The 22,783-nt window shown below is 37.4% G+C and overlaps 1 protein-coding gene across 3 annotated transcripts in view; it reads left to right on the top strand.

Moving 5' to 3' along the window:
• The window catches only part of LOC150106615 (metabotropic glutamate receptor-like), a 280,429-nt gene that overhangs the window by 171,733 nt on the left and 85,913 nt on the right, over positions 1–22,783 (top strand). For all 3 annotated transcript variants that reach the window (XM_090392577.1, XM_090392576.1, XM_090392578.1), the window contains one exon: positions 13,592–13,752. In XM_090392577.1, the coding sequence (XP_090248703.1) occupies positions 13,592–13,752 (161 nt within the window). The remainder of the gene's footprint in view (positions 1–13,591; positions 13,753–22,783) is intronic.

The raw sequence follows: 22,783 nt of genomic DNA, 5'->3' as shown, positions 1-22,783 counted from the left end.
TATTGAAGAGACAAGGGTTTTGATGGTGGATAGGGAATTGAAGTTCAGAAGACATATTTCATAAGTAAGTAAAATGGCTCAACAGATCATTTGGATGTGGATAAACATACTGACTAGGGATTATGATGTTAATTCTTTTAAATTTACTAAGCTTTGGCATAACTTGTTGGTCTGAATTTCTTGGGGATGAGGAAGTAGGTAGAGAAGTGAGTGAGTGCTTGAGATGGTGACTGACTCGTGGAATAATTTTCTCTCTCTCTCTCTCTGAAGATAGATTGAAGGTTTGTACATTACAAAATTTAGTTAATCAGTAGAAAAAGAGGGATTTGATAGAAATATATAAATATTACTATGGTTTTATAGGATGTATGCCAAAGAAATGTTGTGTAAGTATGCTTAGCAAGGACAAAAAAAAAATCTAGTCTTCAGACAAGATTTTTGCTTGGAGAGTGGTCAATAAGTGAAATGAGTTGCAGAGGTGGTCATGAGTGTTTTTTAAGTTTTAAGATATGTGAAAGGCACTGTGAATAATGACTAGTGTGGGCCTCTTGTAATGAGTCTTTAGACTGTGAAGGTACCTTGCAATAATATTAATAATAACTTATTCCATAAAACAGTCAAAGCTAAGAATCATTTAACAGGCCATTTGACTTAATACTGGTAGAAGGATTCTATAGGTGCTAAGGAACATAGTTGTTGCACATATCATGCAACACAATATTGAACATTTTGGTTGCCCAGTTAATGTTGATGTAGGTACCCCAATATTAATTGGTTCCTACTACAACAACATGAAATCTTCATAATAATAAATAATAATGCATATATTCATGTTTGAATGAGTCCAGACAAAACCTACATAGGACAAAAGCCTTCAAGTCAAAACCCCTAGGATAAAAACCCTAAATTAAAGTGGAAATTAAGACAAACTCCCCTTTATAATTTGAAATCTTTAAATCATAATTTTTATTCTTATTTGTAGTTTGGGAATGCTTCTTTCACATTATATCATAAGACTGCAACAAGGAAGGCATAAGTATTTGCTATAGCATATATTAATACTTGCATTATAAATTTATAGCTCACTGTTTTAAGAGAACAGAATTATTTGCACAATTATAAAAATTGATGTAATGAAAAGAACATCACTGTATCTATGAAAAATGAAATTATTATTATTCGTAACACCTCTAAGGAGACCGAAGACTCGTCGTGGGAGGACACCCACTGTACAACTCTCCATCTCCACCATCACTACAGAGAATCTTTATTACCAACTACCTACATCAATGCCATCTACTGCCCACAACCATTATCACCACCATAGCTAGTATTTTTTGTCTGTAAATTGCGTGTGTTCTAAAGGGCCAATTTGTCTGTATGTGGGATGAAAAACCCGAGTTTCTGGGAGAAAAAACCCTCCTACCTCCGTATGAGATCGGCTAACTCACCTTCGATTGAAAAAGTCCATATAAAGATTCCTCCTGTCACAACAAGAATTGAACTTAGGCCTTTTTTAATCGAAGGGCGTAACATACCGTCGTTCTTCCAATTGCACTACGGAGCTGGCTGCTTAATAAAGGACAATGTTGAAAATCTCATTAAGCTAATTTAAAGTTCAATTTCTTCCACCTGATGCTGACCTACACCATTCAGAAATTTAATTTAGGCCTTCTCCTATTCACATAGTCCACACATAGGTTCTTCAAATGCTGTTGTTGTTCCTTTGAGGCACTTTTGACTTGTTTTCTTGGAAGCTCACCATGAGACTTCTTAATCAGGGCTGCTGATACAAGAGCCTGATCCTTTCTAATGCTTTTGATGGCCTTCCATAAAAGCAAAATTCAAACTCTCACATAGATTGTTGCTGAGGTTCACATCATCAGTGGTTGCCTGATTCCATAATTATGGAATGTCCATCAGGCATTCCATAATAATTCCATTGTGGAAGCAAGGGAGGAAGTATTCCACAAGGAAGAAGTGGTGGCTGGATCCGATAAGTGCTGAACACATAAGTGCTACTAAAGTAGTCCACAGGAGCTTCCACTGCTTCAACACCAGGCATATTCTTCCTCAGATAATCCATCCCATTGTCCACTTCATCTATAGGTTGAAAAGCCAGTCCATCCAACATTTCACAAAAATGTTTTACCCAATCATCATTCCTCTATGCAGTAGTAAGATTTCAACTTTGACCTTTCTCTGTGTACTTTGGATTAGGTAGTAGAAATAGCCACGAGATAATACATGCAGTTTGTGGACTGTAGATAGAGAATTGATCATAGCATGTTCAAAATTAATCAACACAGGTGAGATCTGGATTGAATCCCAGATGCTCACATTTACCCAAGATTGCCTTCAAGAGTCCTTCAGAGCTTGAGGCACTTTGCAGAAAAAAAAGCATACACATATTTCAGGAGATAAGCTCGAGAGGAGCTCGGATGATGTGTAATTGCTTGAATAGTCTTGGAGCTGTTGCAGGTCTCATCCATAAGCCATGTGTTATTGTGGATCAAATATTCAAATACCTGGTTTGTTGTAAACACTATAATTCTCCATCAGCTCATGTCCATTGTCATGGATTATGAAATCCTGATGTTCTGGAGCACCCATAGTTTTCCGTTCACCACCAATAAGCTCAAATTCTCATAGGGATATTAGATCCTTTGACAATTTCTGTAGATGGCAAACATTGCGTTTCAAACAGTCCAGTTAGCCAATGGCACAAAGGGCTTCAAGTATTGTTGATATATTGTGTCTGTAATAGTATGTACAGGTCTAGCTCTGTTGGTCAGAATCAGCTGGTTTTATGATGTTCTTTATTTTGGATGCTTCAACCCCCTTATTAGAGTCTGGGTTTAGTCACAGAAAGTAGTTGCTTCACCTTCAAATCTATATGAGCACAGCCTTTGCAAGAAGGTGCATACCTCTGGGAACATTTCCATTGTGGAGCTCGTCTTGGTGTACAAGCAGCCTTCTGTGCACACTTTATAACCTTTATTGTTCTTAATAATCTCCATTGACGTTGAAGATATTGATTTCTTTTTCAGCCACTCAGAAAATATAAAAAATTATTACAAACACTCTGCAAAGCTTATGATAACAGCATATTCCTACAAATGTTAATATCTTGTTGGCTGAAGTGGAAAGAACAGATGTACACGATGCTCATCCAACCGTGCTTTAAACTGATTCAATGTGTTCACATTCACAACACACTCAGGCAATGCATTCCACTCACAAACCATTCTACATGCAAAGAATCTGCTCTTCACTCCCTCTGTTCACACCCTCCTTATACAGTTTCCAGTGATGGCCTCTTTTTCTACCCCCCCTTCCCATTCTATGAAAAATCTCTTCCATGTCAACCTCATAACAACCTCTTACTAGCTTATATATTTCAATCATATCCCTCCTCTTCCTCCTATTCATGAGGCTCTGCAACTAACATGCCCTCAAACTGTCATTGAAATCCAAAGACCACTGTTGTGTCAGAAAAAGTGCCAACTCACTTTTAATGAGGTATCCTATTTCCGACCCAACATAAGGTAACATAAAAAGCCATGGAGATGGACATGCTTATGCCTACCAGAAGAAAATGTGCATCTTGGTACTCAGAACTGTGTCTGAACATTTTGTAGATATTAAGTAAATTTTGAGAACCCCATAATTGAAATAGATAATGTTTGTGAATTATTTAACAGAGAAAAGATTTGTATAATTACTGAAAGATGAACTTAGAGATAATGAGTGTATTGAGCCATGTCAAAAACAGTTCGGAGCTGCGGCAACCAATCAGCTGCCGCCATGTGCGTGACGTAGCCACCAAGAAGGGCGCTTACATGAGGTATATAGGTTTCGGTGCCGAATTCAATCGTTCTCTATTTTCTGTTTCCTGGTTCCTGATTCCAAGTGCTGGATAGCTGTGAAGCTTGCTGCCGTGCCTGGCAAGTCTCTCCCGTTGCTATACGGTGCTGCGTCGAGTGTAGCCATGTTGAAGGAATGCTGCCAGAAAGAGCCGTTGGTTAGCCATGCCAACGTATAAAACAGCGAAGAGGTGAATCTCTTTCGAAAAGAATAGAAGTATGTCACGAACGCCATAAGAAATATACGGTGAGGAAACCCGGAGATCTAGTTAAGGAAGTCCTAATAACTACCAGAAAAGCAAGAACGGTAAGACGCAAGTTTTCGTATTAGATTAACTAATAACCAAAGAGGGAATAAGAAACAGAACGTTAAGGAACTCCATATAGTCTACTTGATATCTAAAGAACTGTAATCTTTTGGACACTCTGTCTACAACTAAAGAGCAAGTAACACCCTAAGCTTAAGCTGAGCTAGGAACCAAGGCTTCGGACTGTTTATGCTAGAAGAAACATTGTTGTTATTGTATTAAATTTGAACTTAAATATTAACTGAATTTTGGGGGAGGATAAAGCCAGAATATAAGAGAAAATATTGTCCCATGTGAATTTAGCAAGATGGAGTACGTCTAATATGCACTAGGATTGTAGAATGTATCTATGTATATGTGTTATTCCCATGAATGAGAACTGAGCAATTCAGTAGAAATTAACCAAGCCTGAATATAGTTATACAAAGAAGAGTGTGAAATTGATACCATAAGATTTCAGAGTAAATAATTTTGGATATGTAAATTTTAGAGGTGGGGGGGGAATTCAGGCTCCTTAGAATTGAAATTTCTGACTAAAATGTATATATGTGTTTTGTCTAAATAAATGTATTTCTTTAATTCAAACCACACGAGTCTGTCATTGTTCTGAGAATTGAGTTACCACTTAAAATTCAGACCGTGCGTAAGTAATAGGGGAATCCATTAGTAACTAAGAAAGGTGGACCATGACTGCAAACCTCTTGATCCCTATATTGTTTTCAGTAGCTTAAAATTGTGTCTCAGACTTCAGTTGCTGGCTGGCGCAGTCGACTTAAAGAAGATAAATTTGTCGGAAACGGAAGAGCTGAAAATAGATAAGATAAGTGAATAGTCTAATATAAAATAATAAATAACAGGGAGAACAAGACATAACAATGGCGCAGCAGTCGACAGGATGTGCTTAAAAATTTAATGTGCACAATAAGTTGGTCTCAATCTCAGAAACAGAACTCATTTAGAATTGAAAGTATAGTAGTGAAATTTTGATTTAAGAATAAAGTGTTAATCTAAGAGGGTAAGTATGTCCCTACCTACTACAACTGAGATAAGTGACCCAGAGTTCTTTAAAACCATAAATCCCCAACAAATCTTCCCTCAGTTTTCTGGTGAAGAATCTGACAATGTGGGGGGGGGGGGGCATATTTTGACTATATAGAGGAGCTTAGAAAAATGGGGCGATGGAGTGACTTCCAGTTACTTATACTGCTTTGTAGTAAACTGGTTGGAAGAGCAAAAAGCTTTCTCTACTCCTCACCCTTATTGAAGGAAACTTTGGAATACCAGAGGTTTAAACAAATTCTAACCTCCCAGTTTTCCAAAACAAAAAACGTAGGGCCTAACTTATGGAAGCTCCAGAGTATAATCCAAAAGGAAAATGAAACTGTCTCTGACTATCACAGTAGGATGATCACATTTGCAAACACATTATGTGTCCCTGACGAAGAAAAACGACATCTGGAATGGACTGTATTCCAAGTATTTAGAATTGGTTTGAGGCAGGAGCTAAAGGAGACCGTATTTGGAAAAACGATACAAAACTTAAAAGAATGCTATGATGCTGTGCTTGAAAGGGAACAGTTGTTGGGAGACATTTACCCCAGAACCTCTGTCAGTCACATTAATGTTAATAGAGAAAACAAGCACACTGACAAGAATCCAAACTCTGTGGGGGCCAAACCGGAAGAAGAGAAAGAGAAACAAAAAAGGGCATTGAAATACCCTGAAGAAAGCAACTCTGAGTCAGTCAACAGTGTAGTAATAGGTGCTAGTAACTCCGAGGAAGTACAATCAATAGTCAGGCAAGAGGTAGAGAAGATACAAAGACCACTCATGGAACGTCTTGATGCCGTGATCAATCGACTAACAATTGATCCGACCAAAAATCAAATGCTCACCTCTTTGCAAGAAGAAAAAGTAAAGAAAATTGTTTGCGACAAGGTTGAAAGACTACAGCAACCTATGCTGAGAAAATGGATCACATGATGAAGAAGCTACAAGAAATGTCTGCAAACTGTAGAAATGAAACCTTTTTGTCCTCAGAGAAAGAGAGTGGAAAAAACTACTGCCGAGAAATTCCCAGGTGTTTGAATTGCAACAAGTTGGGGCATATTGCCCGAGATTGCTTTGTAGCACAAAATGATCATAGAACCAGATACCGACCAGAGGCAACATCGCTCACGTGTGCTAAATTACCCACAAAAAAGGGGGGGACAGGGCAATGAAAATTTCCCCGGAATGAAAGTGAAAGGAAGAATCTTCAGAAAGAATTTTGAGGCACTAATTGACACTGGCTTCCAAGCCTCCATAATATTGGAAAAACACATAAATGAACTTGGGCCATGTGTAAAGAGGAGAATCAAGCATCTGAAGAAGTCAGTTGGGATCTTAGGGGTACCCCCCCTTCCCAATACATGCTACTAAAGTAGTGAGGCTGAAGGTGGGACTACCTGAGTTTGGACTCTATGCATGGCAGAACTCTTTGATTCTACCAAAGAACTCCATCCCCCACATAGGGCTAATTTTAGGGCAGGATTTTCTGTGGAAGAATGGATTCTCCTGCGACTACCCCAAACGGGAGATTAAGTTCCTTCGAACAAAGGGTCCAAACAATGCCAATGAGAGCCATAGAAATAGAAAGGGGAAGGACAAGCCTCTGCACGAGAATCCTCAGTGCACTGAAAATGGTCTGAACAGTAAAGACAAATTTAGGATCGAGGAAATACATGATGATCTTATCACAAGAAAAAGGATGACTAATACCTGTGAAAAGGCAGAAAATAAAAACCAGACTAATGATAAATTCTCAGATACATGTTTAGGAGTAGGCAGAGAGGTCAAACTTTTCCCAGAGAAAGGAGGGGATGTCGCTAACAGAGAAAATTTTTCTATAACTTCATTAAAGTAAAATTTTACATAAAGGGGGGGGGGGGCCTTTGTTGTGTCGGAAATAGTGCCAACTCACTTTTAATGAGTTATCCTATTTCCGACCCAACATAAGGTAACGTAAAAAGCCATGGAGATGGACATGCTTATGCCTACCAGAAGAAAATGTGCATCTTGGTACTCAAAACTGTGTCTAAACATTTTGTAGATATTAAGTAAATTTTGAGAACCCCATAATTGAAATAGATAATGTTTGTGAATTATTTAACAGAGAAAAGATTTGTATAATTACTGAAAGATGAACTTAAAGATAATAAGTGTATTGAGGCATGTCAAAAACAGTTCGGAGCTGTGGCAACCAATCGGCCGCCGCCATGTCCTTGACATAGCCACCAAGAAGGGTGCTTACATGAGGTATATAGGTTTCGGTGCCGAATTCAATCGTTCTCTATTTTCTGTTTCCTGGTTCCTGATTCCAAGTGCTGGATAGCTGTGAAGCTTGTTGCCGTGCCTGGCAAGTCTCTCCCGTTGCTATACGGTGCTGCGTCGAGTGTAGCCATGTTGAAGGAATGCTGCCAGAAAGAGCCGTTGGTTAGCCATGCCAACGTATAAAACAGCGAAGAGGTGAATCTCTTTCGAAAAGAATAGAAGTATGTCGCGAATGCCATAAGAAATATACGGTGAGGAAACTCGGAGATCTAGTTAAGGAAGTCCTAATAACTACCAGAAAAGCAAGAACGGTAAGACGCAAGTTTTCGTATTAGATTAACTAATAACCAAAGAGGGAATAAGAAACGGAACGTTAAGGAACTCCATATAGTCTACTTCTACTTGATATCTAAAGAACTGTAATCTTTTGGACACTCTGTCTACGACTAAAGAGCAAGTAACACCCTAAGCTTAAGCTGAGCTAGGAACCAAGGCTTCGGACTGTTTATGCTAGAAGAAACATTGTTATTATTGTATTAAATTTGAACTTAAATATTAACTGAATTTTGGGGGAGGATAAAGCCAGAATATAAGAGAAAATATTGTCCCATGTGAATTTAGCAAGACAGAGTACGTCTAACATGCACTAGGATTGTAGAATGTATCTATGTATATGTGTTATTCCCATGAATAAGAACTGAGCAATTCAGTAGAAATTAACCAAGCCTGAATATAGTTATACAAAGAAGAGTGTGAAATTGATACCATAAGATTTCAGAGTAAATAATTTTGAATATGTAAATTTAAGAGGGAGGGAAATTCAGGCTCCTTAGAATTGAAATTTCTGACTAAAATGTATATATGTGTTTTGTCTAAATAAATGTATTTCTTTAATTCAAACCACACAAGTCTGTCATTGTTCTGAGAATTGAGTTACCACGTGTTAAAATTCGGACCGTGCATAAGTAATAGGGGAATACATGGGACCATGACTGCAAACCTCTTGATCCCTATATTGTTTTCAGTAGCTTAAAATTGTGTCTCAGACTTCAGTTGCCGGCTGGCGCAGTCGACTTAAAGAAGATAAATTTGTCAGAAACGGAACAGCTGAAAATAGATAAGATAAGTGAATAGTCTAATATAAAATAATAAATAACAGGGAGAACAAGACGTAACAACCACTGACCACCTTTGCGAATCTTCTGTGGACCCTTTCAAACATATCCTCATCACCACGAAAACCCAGCGACTAAATCTGTGCACAATAATCCATATGAAGCCTGATCAAGACCTTATACAATGGCATCATAAACTCTCTATTTCTGCTTTTAGGGCCCTCTATATCATTGCCATTATCTGATGTTGACATCTTCACAACTTGTGCAATGTGGCCCCTGAATTTCAGGTCCTTTTCTACCATCACTCCTAGATCTCTCATCTCCTTTATTTCCTTTAAAGTTCTCCCACCAAGTGTATACTTTACTGAACCTGTACTGTTGTAAGACTTATTAAACTAGCATGCCAGTGTTACTGCCAGTTACTGGGAACATTCCCTTAAAATGCATGGTGATATGTCATAAAATCCTATCGCCTTATTGACATCAAGGGTATTTATTTCCTCAAATACCTCCTGTTCACTCACAATTAAGCCATTTTCTCCTATGTCCTCTACACTTAAGTTCATCATGATTCCACCCTGATCAGGATGAAACACCCTTAAAAATTGATCACTGAATACCTTAACAATGTCTTCTGCAGCAGTTACCATTCTACCATTTTCATCCATTAACATCGTCTGACCATGATCATTCTTCCTTCTACTTGCCACATATCTAAAAAAAAAAAAAAAAACTCTAGGGTTTTTCTTCTGCAAGTTGTTTATACATTTCTTCATCACCACCTATCACATTCCCAGGCCTATAGTAGCAACATCCAACTAAATATGTCTTCCTCTCAATCTCCACATTAAACCATGCTGCCTCATAACCATTGCCACCGTTTCTTTCTTTCATGTCTACCTGATGTGGACTTAATTTCCCTACTATCATCAGCAGCAGCACTTCCTCTCCCTTCTTGCCCTTTCTATCTTCACGAAAAATAATGTTTCCTTCCATTTCTATTCCCGTTGCCATATCATCTTCATTCAACCATATTTCACTTATTCCAATGATTTTGGGATGAATAAACTCGATCAGTGAAACAATTTCATCTCTCTTATTTTTGATACTTCTGGCATTTGTCACACCTTCCCAATCACCTTTGTCACCACTTACCACATATATCTGCTCAGTCTCAACTTCCCCACACACATTCACTGCCACTTTCAATCCACTCTCCCTATGCCATGTCTCCTTGTTCAACTGTGCTTTCCTATTTTCCTGTTCCTCTTGCATTCCCATTCTCTCTTCCTCTCTCATGCTACTACTGTTTCCAATGTCAAGCACTTCTGTCTCTTCAGTTCTAATAGGGTCTTAGAACAGAGAGTTTGAGAAGAGAGAAAAGGTTTTGTTTTACTTTAATTGAGGTTGTTTTGCCCTACACTATTTTGAATAAATATGAATCCTTTATATTATACTAGAGAATATTATGGATCCTATACTTTAGTAAACTTTAACTTCTTGGCTTTGTATACTTATGCTAAAAACTGACTCTGTGTGTATGCATCATTCATTAGTACTTTACCAAGAAGTAACTTCATGATAACTGGATGGAAATAATGCATCCAATTATAGTAGTAGTAAGTTTAGGAATTCTCCTTGTCTTCATGGTCACAGAAAATAAAATGTTTCCATTTCTTTCTAACTTTTGCCATTCTTTTCATTTAGGTGTAGTTTTGGCATTCTTCTCTCTCTCTCTCTCTCTTGCAGAAATTTCTCTCTTTGTTTTCCATGCTATATTAACTCTCTTACCACCTTTCCTTCAAACATAATTTTCAAGAAATTGTTGTCTCAAAACATGTTTGATCCATTTTCCAGTATGAAATAAGTAATTTTTTTTCTCATTAGGAAATAGAGGAAATAGTTGAGTAGTTAGGGATATTTTGTGTAAGGTTTTTGTCACCCATGGATCTTTTTTTCATTATTATGTAACACCTCCAGGGAGTCCAAAGCCTCATTGAGGGACTACACCTACTCTACAGCTCTCCATCTCCACCACTCCACAACTTCCTTCATTATCTACACCAATGCCATCTCCTTCCGATTGGATGTTTATGTTTATCTATTTTCATAGACAAACATAAACATCCATGCCCATGGCAGGATTCGAATCCGCAGCCTTTTGGCTGGAGAGCAGATACGTTAACCACTCGGCCAACCAGGCCGACATTGAATTTGATACTTCTCATATAAATATAAAATTTAATTGAATTGAACCATAATAGTTATTTGTGACATAAACACATTCAAAAGCATAAGGAGTGCCACTTCACTAAACTTTCCTACAGTATCACTTTTTTTTTTTGTTTTGTTATTCTGTTAAGTCAAGTACTGTCTCTTCATTTTCATAAATTTTCTTTTTTCAATAACTCTTTGACACCCTAACTAATAACTCTGAGTGGTGGATGAGTGGGATGAATTGACAGAGTGAGTTGTGAATGCATTTTCCAGGACTGTAGTTGAAATATTATTACTTGAATGATGTTCCAAAAGCTGAGTGGTTAGCACATCTTCTCTCCAGCCAGTAGGCTGTGGGTTCGAATTCTGCCATGAATGTTTGTGATTGTCTTACTAATTCTGTGTGGAAAGGGAATTGTGACCATACCACTTCTTCTTCTAGCAGAGACTTCACTCCCAAAACCCTGTGTGGTATGAGAATGACCATATGGCATCCAAGAGATAGCAATGTGACCCCCCCCCCGAAAAAAAAAAACTGTTCCAAAACCAGAATTATTTCATTTTAATTCTTTTTTTTTCTCTTCTGTTAGATAGCAAGCTTGTTTCAGTAATTCCCTAATAGTTGCATGCTATGTGTTAATGTTATCTGTGAACCATGTCACATGTTATCTACTGAAGATGTCCCTGATATGAGAATGAATTAAGGCCTAAGTAGTGAATTCATTTATTCATTCATTTATTATTTATTCATGAGTAGGTAACTCATCAATGATTAATGAGTTACCACTCAAACTCAATTGGCATCCATGAGATAGCAGATAGCAGTGTGATTCCCCCCCCCCCAAAAAAAAAAACCTGTTCTATAACCAGTGTAGTGCATTTAACATGCCATTCGTTGCTTTGCAGTCAACTTTTAAGTCAATCTGTTTTCCAATGCTGTGTGTTTTTGCGGTGTGGTAGTCATTTCACTCAGTTTTAGATATCATCAACAGTATTACAAAAAATCTAAACTGTATTCAAATGTTTCTACCATACTGTACTTTTTCACTTTATTGATTAATTCCAAATATTTTATGTGACTTAAAATTTAGAATAAGCTATAAACATTTATTATCATCATCATCAGTGGATCTTCAAAGAGAAGCAAGAGACTCATAAGAAGTTTGTTCAGTCACATCACATCTAAAAATCATTAATTTCCCTCACTCTGCTATCAAGCAATGTAATGTGCTTCATGCACCCAATGACTCTCCATGCAGAAACCTATTTTTCACTTGCCTGCCTCCATCTTTTTCTTTGCTCCTTTCTTTTCTGTTATGCTTTGAAAAATCTTCTTAGTATATATATACTTTGTATCATGTTACCCCTCCCCTGTCTACTAAATTCTGTAATTACATTTTTTCCTCAACTATCTCTCTTAGAGTATTAGTGACATTTTCACTTACTATAGTTATATAGTAGAAGTAATAACTTTACTTCTGCTGCTTACAAATGACATGTGTCATGTTGTCATCACTAATGAGATATCGGGTTTCAGATTACTTCAAAAGAATTCACCTATTAAAGATAGTATAAGTAAAATATACAGTAACGTATAAAATATACAATAGCAGATATCCAGCGCATGGTCTTGCAGACCATGTGCTGGATACCCGCCACAGAATACAGTGGAAGAAAGCCACGATAATACACCATAGTAAATTCAAATACGAAAGGCTTTTCATGGAATCAGCCTCAGTCCTAAGAAACAATCCAAACCTCAACAAATTTGGGTGCATGAGACTGCCCCAAATTTGGTAAACCTACATCAGAAGACCTTCAGCCCAATCGCCCAAGAATACCAACATTGTCCACTAGGGGTACACCATCAGGACTTTTAGGAGAAAGAATAGCTTCCCTGCTTCGTCCTCATTTACTGTTTGTTTGTTGTGCTTGTGTGCACGTGTCTTGCTTTCAAGTTTCTGTGAAAATGGCAACGTGACGTTGCCGAAATATTGGAAGTGTATTTATTATTATTCATGCCTCCATGGAGTCAAAAGACTCATCGTGGGAGGTCCTTCCTAAGAACATAAAGTCTGTCAAGACTCATCGAGGGGAGGTCCCCCCCCTAAGAAACACAAAGTCTATCATGCTACTCCTTAAACTAATTGACCGTTCTCACTTCCACCACTCCATCAGGCAATGCATTCCACGGTTCAACCACCTCCACGCAAAGAAACTGCTCCTCACCCTCTTGCTCACAGTTTCCTTTCGTAACTTCCAGGGATGGCCTCTTGTCATCACTCCTTCCTGCTGTTCAACTAAGCGAAAGAATCCTAGTATACGTTGTAATTTCCTTAAGCTATTTAGTAAAAATGCATAACCAACATCTAAGCCTTTCAACGAGAATTAAAATATACAGTAGTATATAAATTTCTCGTTAATTATTGCAACTTGCAATATAGATTTTTGTGGACAAAAACTAATAGTTGCAAATTAATTTGAAAATATGATATACTGATTTAAATGCAGTATTTGTCTTTGATAAATCAGTTTTACCATAGCTTTTTTTTATGTAAGTAGACATCAAGGATGAAAGAACTTATCTAAATAATTTCTAAACACGTTATCTCATAATCAGAAATTATTTGCTAGTAGTTGTTTGAAAAAGCATTAAAATTGTTTTAGTTTGGCCTACTAAATGATTTTTTATATATATATATATATATATATATATATATATATATATATATATATATATATATATATATATATTATTTATTTTTTTCAGGTGTACTAGTTCAAGGTGAGCCACATCCTGTACAGTTAGCTGTACGAACATTAGAGGCATTTTCAATTCCTACAGTTGTTACTTCTGCTACTTCAGTGGATGTACTTTCAAATCTCTCAAATGTCCTTGCAACAGCTCCTTCCTCACCATCTCTAGCAAGGGTACCTTTTCTAAATTATTTGCATGTTTACATAATAAAAACATAGTGTTTGTCGTACTTTCTTTCTTAATGAAGTTTTCTAGTTTACAAGTTTCATTCTTTACTTTTTTTATCAGTTTATATCTTGTATTTATTTGGAATCCACTTACATTGACTACACTTTAAGAGTTCAACTTCACATTGAGGCAGGTGAGGATAAATAATAAATTAGTAGATTAGAAAGAGAGAGAAAGAGATTGGCTGTCAGATAGATATCAATAAGTTATGTATAAAGAATACCAAAGCATGCCCACTATCAAGTGGGCATGCTTTGGTATTCTGTTCTTGGTTTGAACTTATGTAACAATATGGAGAATAATTATTGGTGAGGTAGTCAGTTGGTTGCAAATATTCATAGTAGGGAAGAGTTATAAGATGTATGCTAAGATTCATTTTACTAAGTAACTTTAGGAGGATTTAAAGTTTCATTCTTTACAATATAGACTGACAGTAAGAGTAAATGAACTGGACCTATTCAATGTTTTACATTTTGGAATACAGAGGTGAAATGCTATGTCCTGTACTATTGATGATACTATGTTTTATGGAAGGAGTATGGAACTAGAATGACATTGAAAAAGGAAATGAAATTCAGAGCAAGTGCTGTGGAAGCACACAGCGTACATTGCTTTAATAATGATATAGACATGGAAAAGACTATACTGCCATTAAAATCTTAATGAGATCATGTATCAGTTATATAACTATATCGTTTGCTGCCTGGAAAGTGACTATTGTTCCTCCCCACCCACACATACACACACTGCTAATTGTTATTTTTACCTGCATAGAGGTTTGTTGGAGAATAAGATTTATTAAATGGTTCAGTTATTCAGGATTGATTTGTAGCATAAATTCTATAACTAAAATCAATTCTTAGTTTTTCTGCCTTCTGAACTGAAAGCAGATGAGGAAAAAAGTGCAAAACAAACATTTTTTAAGGCTTGTGGCATCTATTCCCCCCCCCCCCTCAAGTTTTGTGATCACACGGGTTTTTGTTTTTTCCTCTCTCTTTAATATGAAAGTGCTATTTAACATTGCAAAAATGGCAGCAGTGGCAGTATGAATGAACAGCGAACAACACTCCTTTTATTTTATTTATGGAAATAGTTACATTTTCAGGTAAATAATCCTTTCTTTCATAATTTACATGTTTATCAGCATTAATTTTTAAAAAAATTATAGAAGCCATTACTGTGCTATAGTAAAACTTCAGTTTAATATAAACCAAACCATTGGATGGCTATTTTGGTTTATATTAAACTGATGTTTTACTATAACATGGTAGTTGTTTCCATAATTATTTTTTAAAATTGAATTGAGGTAAATAAATTTAATAAAATTTATTAAATTTATTAATAAATTTTATTAAATTTATTTAAATTATATTATTATAAACTATGGTATGTCAACAATTAATCTGCTTAGCGTAACCTCTTATGATGAAAAAATAAAAAAATTAACATAAGTCTAGTTAAAAAATTATTTGTAGTCCCATTATTATTAATGAGGTGTCACTAGTGTCAAGATAAGAAGTAGTGATGTATTTGAAAAGTGTTTTCTTTCCTTAGTTATATTGTGTAGGACTAGAATGACCTTGCTTATTCCATACAGGTAATAAAGTGCCTTAATGTGAGGTTAGGAATTTTTTCATTCCTATTGGATGATGTATATTTAGTGATGCTAATATCGAGAGAAGTAGTAGAGTATTTGAATGGTGTTATGAAAAGTGTTTTTTTCCTTAAATATATCATGTAGATTTATACAATAGTGCCTCTGTGTGATAGTCAGATTGGATTTAATCATGCTACAGTGGTATTATGGTTCTAAAAGTGTTCACTTTGGTTATTTTGACTAACATGGAAGTGAAGATTCTTTGTGTTGTCCTCACAATTTTGGCAATATGGTCCCTAAATTTCAGTTCCTTATCCACTATCACCCCAAGATCTCTTATTTCCTCCACCTCCAACAATATATCCCCACCAAACATAGATTCTGCATCCCATCTTTGTTTCCCAAATTTTAAAACCTTATGTTTTGCAATATTGAACTGGCATCCCCATTCCCATGGGGATGTGGGGAGGTACGGAGGAGGATATTGAACATTTAATAAAGAAGAGCATACCTGATGTAAATGACAAGGAGGTTAATAATAAGAAGCGAGTATCTAAAGATGATAGAGTTGCTTATGGTGATTCAATCATTAAAGTTGTGCTAAAAATAAAGTGCACAAGATGTTTTACAGGTTGTACAATAAAACAAATATCTCTTTACAATATAAGGAAGGAATGGGTGTAAGAATTAATGGTAGCCATGGGTACAAATGACTTGAAAAGTGAGAAAAAGAATGTGGAAAGGGATTTGAAGAAGTTTTTGAAAGAAGTGAAATATAAATGTGTGGAATGAGTTTGAGGGATGAAGTGAGCTGTGTGGGAGCAATGGACTGCATTTGAGTGGTTATGGTGTGCGTCTTTTGGAGAGACTGCTGCTAGAAGGTAGAGAAGTGAGTAGAGAGAATGAATCAGATCAAGCAGGAAGTGATGTGGAAGAGTAGGAGAGTAAGACAGAAGAGATTGAAGAGGTGGTTATGAATGGGGAAGTGAGTAGTGTGAGTATAGAAAATGAGAGAATGGGTGTTCAAGAGGAGCAGGGAAACGGGGAGGTTTGGGGTGGACAGGGGTACACAGCGTGAGAAAGGTGGATGCCCCAAGAGGAGGTGAGAGCATGCGTAGACAGGAAAGGAATGGGATGAGCTGGGATCAAGAAGAAACAGTTGGAATTGAAAAGGGATCTAAAATGAATAAGCAGAAAGGGAAATGGGCCCCAGTCGAGCATGGAGAGATCACATCGAGTGAGAGGTATCAGTGGAACTAGCTGTAGATCCAGAAATGAGCTGTTGTGTTTGTATATAAATGCTAGAAGTATAAGAAACAAGGCAGATGAAATGGTTGCACTAATTGCATCTGTTCACCCAAAGATTGTTGGAATAAGTGAGACATGGTTGGAAGAGGATGATATCCTGACAGGAATAGAGATGGAAGGGTATGATGTGTTTTGTGAGGATAGTATGGGTAAAAAGGGAGGGGGGGTGCTATTGATGATAGAGAAAGAGTTATGTCCATACGAAGTAGAGATGCAAGAGGGAAATAGTGTCAGTGATTTTGAGGCAGTATGGTGTGAGATAGAGGTGAATGGAATCAAATACTTGGTGGGATGTTTTTATAGACTAGGTAATGTGGATAGTGGTGATAATGAAATGTATAATCAAATTAGCCAAGCAAATAATAAAAGGATGATCATTATGGGTGATTTTTATTATGGCAATATAGACTGGAATGAAGAGATAGCAACTGGAAATAAAGAAAATGAGTTTCTTGAGTTTTTGAGGGATAACTACCTGAGACAGTATGTAACAGAGAGCACAAGAGGATTAAGGGTCTTGGATTTGGTCATCTCATCAGAGGATGTAATTATAAATGAGGTGTCAAATCATCCACCAATTGGTGAGAGTGACCATGAGGTGATTACCTGGGTAGTTGCCAGCAGTGTGAGGACCTCTGTGAGAAAAAGGTATATGTGGAACTACAAGGGGGGCGGGATTATGAAGACCTCAGGAGACAGCTTGCGGGTGTAGCATGGAATGAGGAGTTAGCTGGAAAAGAGATCAATGCAGCTTGGGAGATTTTCAAGAACTGTCTACTAGTTGCAATGTCTAAATGTATTCCAAGGGTGAGAAGGTTAAATAATGTAGGTGTGAGATGGATGAATAAAGAGATTAAGAATGCAATACAGAGAAAAAGGGCATTGTGGAGGCAGCATAAGAGAAGTGGAAATAACCAATTCCATGAGGTCCACAAAGACCAGGCAAGGAGGGTGACTTGGATGGTGAGGGTAGCTAAAGAGAGGCATGAACAGCAGTTAGATAATGAAGCCAAAAAGAATCCTAAGGAGTTCTTTTGATATGTAGCCAGCAAAAGAAAGAATGAGTATGGAAGGATGACATTGATTGGAGGAAATGGTATAAAGACAGCTGTTGCAGAATGTGTGGTAGAGATACTTAATGAGCAGTTCATAAAGGTCTTTCACTCTTGTGAATATGACTTCATGGAGAGATTGAGAGCAGTTGATGATGAGGAGAAGAGACTGACTGTAAGCAAGCAAGAAGTGTATGGTGAGTTGAGTAAACTAGATGTTAATAAGGCTGTAGGACTTGATAATATATCACCACGTATTCTGAAGGAATGTGCCAGGGAATTGACACCTGCCTTGACATATTTTTTTAATACAAGTCTTGCACTCGGTCAAGTTCCTAAGGAGTGGAAGGAGGGCAAGATTGTGCCACTTCATAAAGGAGGTAATCAAACTCAAGCATCAAACTATAGGCCGATCTGTGTGTCAGATGTTGTGGTTAAGTTGTTGGAGAAGCTTGTGAGAACTAGGATCCATAATTGGGTTAACAACAATGGTATTATCTGTGATGGACAGCATGGATTTGCTAAAGGTAGGTCATGTTTTAGTAATCTACTTACTTATTACAATAAAGTGACTGCTTCCTTGGACAGAGAAGAAAGATACCCAGTAATATACTTGGATTTTGCGAAGGCTTTTGATAGAGTACCTCATGATAAGTTGACGGTCAAACTAGAACAGATGGGGAAAGTTTATTTTGCACTTGGTTAGACTATAATAAATTTAGTTTAATCCTTTATTCAAGTGTAAGCAAACATAGTTTGTGCCTGAAAATATCTTCAGAACTGAGGCAAGGTGGTACATCCCTTGGCAACTCACAGCAAAGGTGGACCAAGCACTCATCACTCCCTATCTCGGTATATCCCATAATGCAAAGCACATCTCCTTGCAGACATGTATACTGCTGTGCATTAAGGGAAGAGCCACTGCCCAGTACGGTTTCGACCTTTATTGAGATCTCATCATTGGGAGGCAGACCCAGAGTGGTGATACTAAGGCAGAAGCAATGGAGAGGTCATATTTACCTATCTACCTCAGTCCTGAAGATATTTTCAGGCTCAAACTCAGGGGGGTGATAGTGGCTAAGGATCTAAAATTTAGGAGACACATTGCCAAAATTTTGAAGACAACACAAAGGCTTCTGGGAATGATGCGGAGGACACTGATGTGGAGAAGTAGGGAGATTCTTGTTCTGTTGTATAAGCTTTGATTAGGCCACACATGGACTATTGTGCCCAGATTTTGTCATCTGGTTTTCAGAAGGATGAAGAGATGTTGGAAATTGTCCAAAGGTGACTGACTAAGGTAGTTTCTGACCTCTGGAATGTCGAGTATGAGGAAAGATTGAGAAGATGTAATTTGCAGAGTCTGGTGGACAGGAGGAAGAGGGGAGATATGATAGAGACTTACAAGTTGGTAAGGGGTTGTTATAGGATTAATGCTGGAGAAGTTCTACAGAAAATAGTGGGAGATCAGGGGAGAACCAAAGGTCATCCCTGGAAACTGTATAAAGAGTGTGTGTGAGTAGGGAAGTGAGAGGCAGGTTTTTTTCTTGCAGAGTTCTGAATGATTCAAATGCCTTGCCTGAGAGTGTGGTGTCTGCAAGGAGTTTGAGTGTGTTTAAGACACGGTATGAAGATCTGTGTGTGTGATAAAAGGACCTCCTAGATGAGTCTTTGACTCCATGAGGTCTTGGGATAATAATAATAATAATAGTGTCATTTGGAAAGTCGTTAGTTTGTTGCTCAGATATGACAGCAATGAACAGAGGAGAGTAATGATACTGAATGATAAGATGGCTGAATTGTGTCAGGCAAAGTGTGTTCAATTTGTGAATGTGTATGTAATGAATTCGAAGGGTAGTTAAAATGGTTCAGAGCTGATAGAATGCATTTGAATGGGTTTGGTGTTGGTCATTTGGTGTGATTGTTATTTAATATGAGTGCACTGGGTTCATATGAAATTAGTATCACTTAGAGTCAGAGAGGGGTTGAGAAGCAGGTGGTGGAAGAATGGGAAGAGGATGAATACAAAGGTAAGGAAGTGATTATAGCAGAGCAAAGTGATGCAGTGCAAAACAGTGGGGATGATGATAATAATATAAATGAAAATCAGAGTCAGGATCAGGGAAATGGGGATAACCAGAATGAAGAGAGAAGTGCACTGTAGCAGAGAGAGAGTAAAGAGTGATTGTGTTGATGGGATGTCCTCAAAAAGTGGAGAATTGTTATGCTTGTATACTAGTGTATGGAGTATCAGAAATAAAGAGGCTGAGTTTGTAGTATTGATTGAATCAGTATATATACCCAAAGATAATTGGCATGAGTGAAACTTGGTTGACCGAGGATGATATACTGTCAGGACTTGAAATGGTAGGATATGGAATTTTCCGAAAGGATAGGAAGATTAAGAGAGGATGGAGAGTATTGTGAATAGTAACAGAGGAATTGTGTCCTTCAAGAGTGTAAGTGGAAAATAGTAGTACTTGTGAAGATTTTGAAGCTGTTTGGTTAGAATGTTGAGAGTATTGATTGTGAAATGTTTAGACAAATTAGATGGGTAAGTAAAAGGAAGATGATTCTAATGAGAGATTTTAATTATTGGAATGTGGATTGGAAAGAAGAGATAGTGTGTAGTAACAAGGAGAGTGAATTTGTTGAGTTTCTTTGAGATAACTATCTAAAGCAACATGTGATGGAAGTAACATGAGGTTTATCAGTGTTAGATTTGGTGATATCCTTACATGATGTGGTTGTTATGAGCTCAACACTGCCACCTGCTGGTGAAAGTGATCATGAAGTATTGATTTGGAAGGTAGTCAAACAGGAAAAATTTATCAAGAAGGTCTATATGTGGAACAATAAGGTGAGTGATTATCAGAAGTTACATAGTCAACTAGCATCAATACATTGGGTTGATGAATTGTGTAGAAAATATGTTGCCAGTGCATGGTAAATAAGGCAGTATCTTACACAAGCAATGCATAACTGCATACCTAGAGTTAGCAAATAAATAGGGTAGGAGTGAGATGGATGTACAGTGAAATCAAGCAAGCACTGTTACAAAAGAAGTTGTTATGGAGGAAGTACAAGACAGTTTGCAGTGAACAGATGCATGAAGAATATCAAGTGCAGGATAGAAATGTAACAAGCATGGTTTAAAAGAAAAAGTAGAATATCAGAGGAGATTGACCAGTCAGGTCAAAGCTACTCCAAGAGAATTTTTCTGCAATGTGACAAGCAAGAGGAAAAATGATTATAGAGGGTTGATACTGGTGGATACCATCCTCCATTCAAAGAACTTACTCCTTACTGCTCTGTTCACATCCTCCATATACAGTTTCCAGTGATAACCTTTTTTCTACTCCCCTCTCCCATGCCGTGAAAATTATCTTCCATGTCGCCCAATAAAAATCCCTGACTAGCTTGTTTCAATCATATCCCCCCCCCTTCCTCCTATTCACGAGGCTCTGCAACTTACATTCTCTCAATCTGACCTCGTACTCCACATTCCAAAGACCACTACACTTTGTGAATCTTCTCTGGACCCTTTCCAACATATCCTCATCACCATGAAAACCTGGCCATCAAATCTGTGCACAATAATCCATATGAGGCTTGATCAAGGTCTTATACAATGGAATCATAACCTCTCTATTTCTGCATGTCAGGGTCCTTAGCATCATTGCCATTATCCGATGTGATGTCTTCACAACTTGCACAGTGTGCCCCCCCCCCCCGAATTTCAGGTTCTTGTCCAACATCACTCCTAGATCTCTCATCTCCTCTATTTCCTTTAAAGTTTCCCCAGCAAGTGCATACTTTAAATCCCATCGTTGCTTACCAAATCTCAAAACCTTACACTTTGCAACATTGAACTCACAGTTCCACTTAGTTGCCCAATCATGCAATCTATTCAAGTCCTCTTGTAAGGCAATAACATCTGCTTGACTCTGCATTGCTCTCCCCAGTTTTGCATCATCTGCATACGGCTGGATATCACTAGTTAAACCCATCCCAATATCATTAACATACAAATTGAACAACAATGACTCCTGCGGCACACCACTAATTACTTTTCTCTTTTGGGATACTGCACTCCCATATACAACTTTCTGATACCTATCCGACAGCCAGTCATTGATCCAACTCAGAAGTCTGTTATCCAGTCCTATCTGTTTCGATTTATTTAAGAGCTTATCGTGTGGCAGTCTATCAAAAGCCTTTGCAAAATCTAAGTACACCACTGTCCAAGGTATTTGCCACTTTGTTATAGTACATAAGTTAGTGAAACATGATCTCCCTTTAACAAACCCATGCTGATAACCACAGAGAATACTGCTGTTATCAACTCATTTCTGTATCCTACTTTTCGCCAATCTCTCCAGGACCTTCACCACAACTCCAGATATACAGACCAGCCTATAATTTGAAGCTACAGCCTCATCACCACTTTTATGCAGTGGAACAATTTTACCTTCCTTCCACATATTTTTAAAGAATGCACAAAAGAGTTAGCCATGCCCTTGTTCTGGTTATTTAATGAAAATCTTGCAGTGGAGAAGGTTCCTAAGGAGTGGAAAGAAGGAAAAATAATCTCTTCACAAGCATTGTTTTGAGAATGGAAATTTCCAATTATAGACCAGAGAGAGTGTATATCTGCGACTGTGATCAAAAGTGTTGGAAAAATTGGTTAGAAATAGAATATATGAAGTTGATCAACATAAGATTCTCTATGATAATCGGCATGGGTTTGTGAAGGGCAGGTTCTTGTTTTAGTAATCTGCTTATGTTTTATGATTAAGGTGACAAATGTGTTGGATAAGGGAGAATCACATACAGTAATATTCTTGGACTTTTCAAAAACATTTGATGATTACTACATGATAGATAGTATATTGGTTAGATGGATCAGAAATTGGCTCTCTGAACGATACCAGCAAGTTGTGTATGATGGAGCCATGTCTAGGAAAAGGAAGGTGACCAGTGGCATGCCTCAGGGTTCTGTTCTTGGTCCCTACTGTT

This window comes from Typopeltis vanoorti, chromosome 5 (assembly GCF_054136105.1).
Source record: "Typopeltis vanoorti isolate ZY-2024b chromosome 5, IOZ_Tvanoo_1.0, whole genome shotgun sequence".
NCBI lineage: Eukaryota > Metazoa > Arthropoda > Arachnida > Uropygi > Thelyphonidae > Typopeltis > Typopeltis vanoorti.
Note: the sequence above shows the minus strand (reverse complement) of the source record. Positions and strands in the feature narration are given on the sequence as shown.